The sequence below is a fragment of the Pteropus alecto genome, unplaced genomic scaffold (assembly GCF_000325575.1).
Source record: "Pteropus alecto unplaced genomic scaffold, ASM32557v1 scaffold42, whole genome shotgun sequence".
In the NCBI taxonomy this organism is placed as follows: Eukaryota; Metazoa; Chordata; class Mammalia; order Chiroptera; family Pteropodidae; genus Pteropus; species Pteropus alecto.
In genome coordinates, this window is record NW_006434825.1 from 3,447,924 (window position 1) to 3,451,995 (window position 4,072).

The 4,072-nt window shown below is 38.9% G+C and overlaps 1 protein-coding gene across 1 annotated transcript in view; it reads right to left on the minus strand.

The window, feature by feature from the left end:
* The window catches only part of CLEC3A (C-type lectin domain family 3 member A), a 6,593-nt gene that overhangs the window by 1,224 nt on the left and 1,297 nt on the right, over positions 1 to 4,072 (minus strand). The window contains exon 2 of the mRNA XM_006909709.1: positions 759 to 842. Within this exon, the coding sequence (XP_006909771.1) occupies positions 759 to 842 (84 nt within the window). The remainder of the gene's footprint in view (positions 1 to 758; positions 843 to 4,072) is intronic.

Consider the following 4,072-nt stretch of genomic DNA (forward strand, 5'->3'; position numbering starts at 1 on the left):
GTTCCCTTAGAAATCTGATAAAGGGACTATGTTACCTATTATTAGATAACATTGCTTACAGTAAAAATGACCTTGAATTGGTAACATACTGCTGGTCTGGGAATTATAAATACTTGATGGAAAGTCATAACTTCAGTCTTCCCTGAAGGCTGTAACTCTTGTAATTTGGCAGGTGTCTAGTGGGACCCTCGGAGCTCTGTTTTTGGGGTTGCTATGAGAATATTGGTTCCTGGGGGTATGAGCCTTGCAAGCCAGGACTGTTCCTTAGCCCACCTCTGTTGGCAAGCTGTAGTTCTAACCAATGTCTTTCCGTGTGTATTTGATGTGTGTGGCCAGAATGAGTCCTGTGACCCTGTGTTTATTTGAATCGTAGTATATCTCCCAATGGCCACTTAGTGGACATTTAATAAATGCTAATTATTTAAGCTAGTTAATACTTGCTTCAATTCTTTTTCATTGTCTATAAGAGAAGAATAATGAACAGACTTGTAAAATGTATCATTGAAATGCCTATTTTTATTTCTATGCCACCCATATGTAGAAGGGAGTGGAAAATCATGCCGATTTCTTCAAACAATCGTCTCCCCAGCTTTTGGATCCTTTCTCCTGGGCACATCTTTGGTTTGTCAATGTCTCTTTTAAAGAGACACCACCTAGAACTTGACATGTACTCTAAATGTGGTTCGAATTGCTGGTAAATCACCATTTCTTTTTGTTTTTCTTTGGAAACAAGGCGTCAGTGACACAGAGTCTCTTACCTGTCTGCAGGGCCTGCATTTCCTTCAGGGCATTGACTTCTCTCCAGAGCTTTTCAACTTGAGTCTTCAGGTCTCCATCCTTTTCTGGGGATATGTTAGAGTGGGGTGGGGTAGGAGGAACAAAAGCATGTCATTGAAATAAAGCAAAAGCAAATAAAGCTTTGGAATCCAGAATATAAGGTGAGCGTGGTTTTGATGAAATTGAGCCCCATGTACATGAAACCTGATGCATGAAAATAAGTTGACCAGGAAGATTCACAAGGGTTTGTTGGGGGTAATAATGCTAGAAGTTTCTTTTGTGAAATGGGGCTCCCATCTATCACTCCAGCCCCACCCATGGGACTCTCCCTCCATCAGGCTTCAGACTTGCTGACTTTCAAATGCATCCCTCCAGCTGCAAGTTGTCTCATCTCAGAACACTTTCCTTTGGGTTCTTTTTCCTGAAACGCTCTTGCCCATTTCCCTATTAAGTTTAAACATCTCCTCTTCTGAGAAAACTTTTCTGATTATTCTCTCTACATTATCATCCCACTGGCTAATCTCTTTCTTTAAACCTTTATTTTTCCTCAAAGCACTTTCTCCAATCCATAATTATTTTACTTAATTTTATCTGTCTGGTTACCCATGGTAACACAATGCTTGGCACATAATAGGTACTCATAATGTTTGTATAATGAATAAAGAGTTTGTAAGCTCTTCAAAGGCAGGAATAATAATAAATTATGATAAATAATAAAAATAAAAAGTATTAAAAGCCACCATGCACAATGTGCCAGAAGCCTAATTCTTTCAATATTCCTACGAGTTAGATTCCATCACCATTCCCATTTCATAGAGGAAGAAATAGAGGCACAAAAAGCTGAATTAACCTGTAGAAGTTCACCCAGCTAGTAAGGTACAGAGTCAGGATATAAATTTCACTGATTCCAATTCTGTTTTCTTCCCATCCCTCCCGTCTGTTTCTGCACAGTGATTGTCTTTACCTGTTCTGTCCCTAACACATCGCCTTCAACAGAGAAGATGCTTAAAGCTTGTTATGAACTGTCTCCAGCTGTCTCTTTGTGAGAATGTCATATAGAGAATCTAGGCTTTGTCCTGGATTTTTCAGGACAGTCCCAAAGCCAAACATTCTAATTCTTCATCCCCTTAAACATATGCTTTGCAAGCCAGGTGTTTCCACATTTGGGTTAGGAAAATGCCTTCGTGGATGTCCAGGGGTGGCTTCCACCTCTGTTTCACTCGATGTTGCATGTCAATTCTCAAAGCATCTAATAGCTCAGCTCAGAAATACAATAACCCAAGGATTTCCTCAATGGGACCATTCATTCCAGAATAGATATAAGGTTGTATTCATAATGTAAAACCACCTGCTGTTAGGGGCCAGACTTGCAAAGACCTGAAAACTTGCTTCCAAGTTACAAATTGTCAACTCTATAAATGTCATCCCCCATCCTCTCAGATTCCTGCTTCATTCTATTTAAATAAGTGGCCTCTCTAAGGAAGCCATAAACATTGTGATCAACATCAAGACACATGAATTAATATTAGACTCCTGGGATATAATTATGGACGTCATGATCCAAGTGGCTTGGCTTCTGTGTCTGTCTTTTATGACAAATGTGGATGTATTTGTCTATAATTAATATAGGAAATGACTATTTCACTGTAAAAAAAAAAGTTCATTACTGCAGCAGATAATTTTTTGATATCGATGAAGCAAGTGCCAGGGAAATCTTGCATTTGAGGCTAAATCATTCAGTTGCCATTTTGAGTTTTAAAAAAGGCTCTTTTTCATTTGCTTGTGTTCTCTAAAAGTAAGCATAGTATAGAAATGCAAAAATAATCTCCTGAAGAAATGACCAGTAAACATATGAAGAATACCTCAGCCTCACCAATAATCAAAGAAATGCAAATTTTTAAAACTTTTTTTTTCTTTTAGATAGGTTAGCATGGCTTAAGTGGACGATTTGATGTTGGGTGGTCAGGGTGTGTGGAAATGGGCAGTTTCATGCACTGAAGATGGGAGCATAGATTGATGCTATCATTTTGGGAGACATTTGGAAAATGATTAACATGTAGTTTTGCTTCTAGAAATGTATCATAATACGCTAGCATGGGGACCAATAGATACTCCTTAAGTAGAAACTGTACTTTTAATTTCGAATTTTGATCTTTTCCCAGACTAATGATATGTGGTACAATACTCTCTCATGGTGTTGGATAGTGGCAATGAGCTGCAGCTGCCAGTCAGGCCCCTACACTGTACTGTGTTGCCAGTTTGGGAGATTTGTGTTCTGAGCACATTTAAGGTCGGCTAGGTGAAGCTGTAATGTTTGGTAAACTAGATGTATTAAATGCATTTTCGACTTACAATATTTTCAATTTATGACGAATTTGTCAGGATGCAACCCCACTGTAAGTTGAAGAGCATCCGTATATGTATACAAAGCAGTTCACTGAGGCACTGGATCAAAAAGAGTTGGATTAGAAACCACTTAAAAGTTCACCAGGAGAGAACGGATTAAGTCATGACCCAGCAACACAGTGGAATATTGTGCAGCTGTTAAAAAGACTGAGGTATATCTTGTGTTGCTATCTATCCAAGATTTAATAGATGAAGTAAATTAATGTTTGCCAAGTACCTTGTATTACTAATTCTTGTTTAGTTAAAAAAAATTGATTTTAAATGTGCATTGAAAAAGCTCTGGGAATATTATCTCCCAACAGTTAATACTGAGTAATTCTGTGGAAAGGATTGGGAAAGAGAAAATGGCTTTCACTTTAGGTTTAATAAAGTATTATTCACAGGTACTTAAAATATTTTAAGTGTGTGAGAGGGTGAGGAAAGAACAGTTCTCTAAGTCTAGGCTTACTACTTCACTTACTGTAGCGTCTGATTTTTTGGTCCTAATGGCAAAAATTAGCAAAAACTGATTGGGGAGGAGGATATTTAAGATGTGTATCCAGTCAGTAAAAAAAAAAAAAAAAAAAAGGTGGGGGTGTGGGGGTTGGGTGGTGGGGGGGGGGGTGTGTGTGTGTGAGAGAGAGAGAGAGAGAGAGACAGAGACAGAGACAGAGACAGAGACAGAGACAGAGACAGAGAGACAGAGATATGGAGGGCTGGGTCAGGGGATAGTTCTCTGTGACCTGAACTGCAATTACTTTAGAAACAACCACACAGCACCAAACACATTCACATATTCATACCCCTCCCCACATTCCTGTTGGGTAGTCACCACTCCCTCACAGTGGTGAAGAAATACTGGCAACAAAGATATGCCACATCACCCAGTACCTTCTCTCTTTTCCTTTCC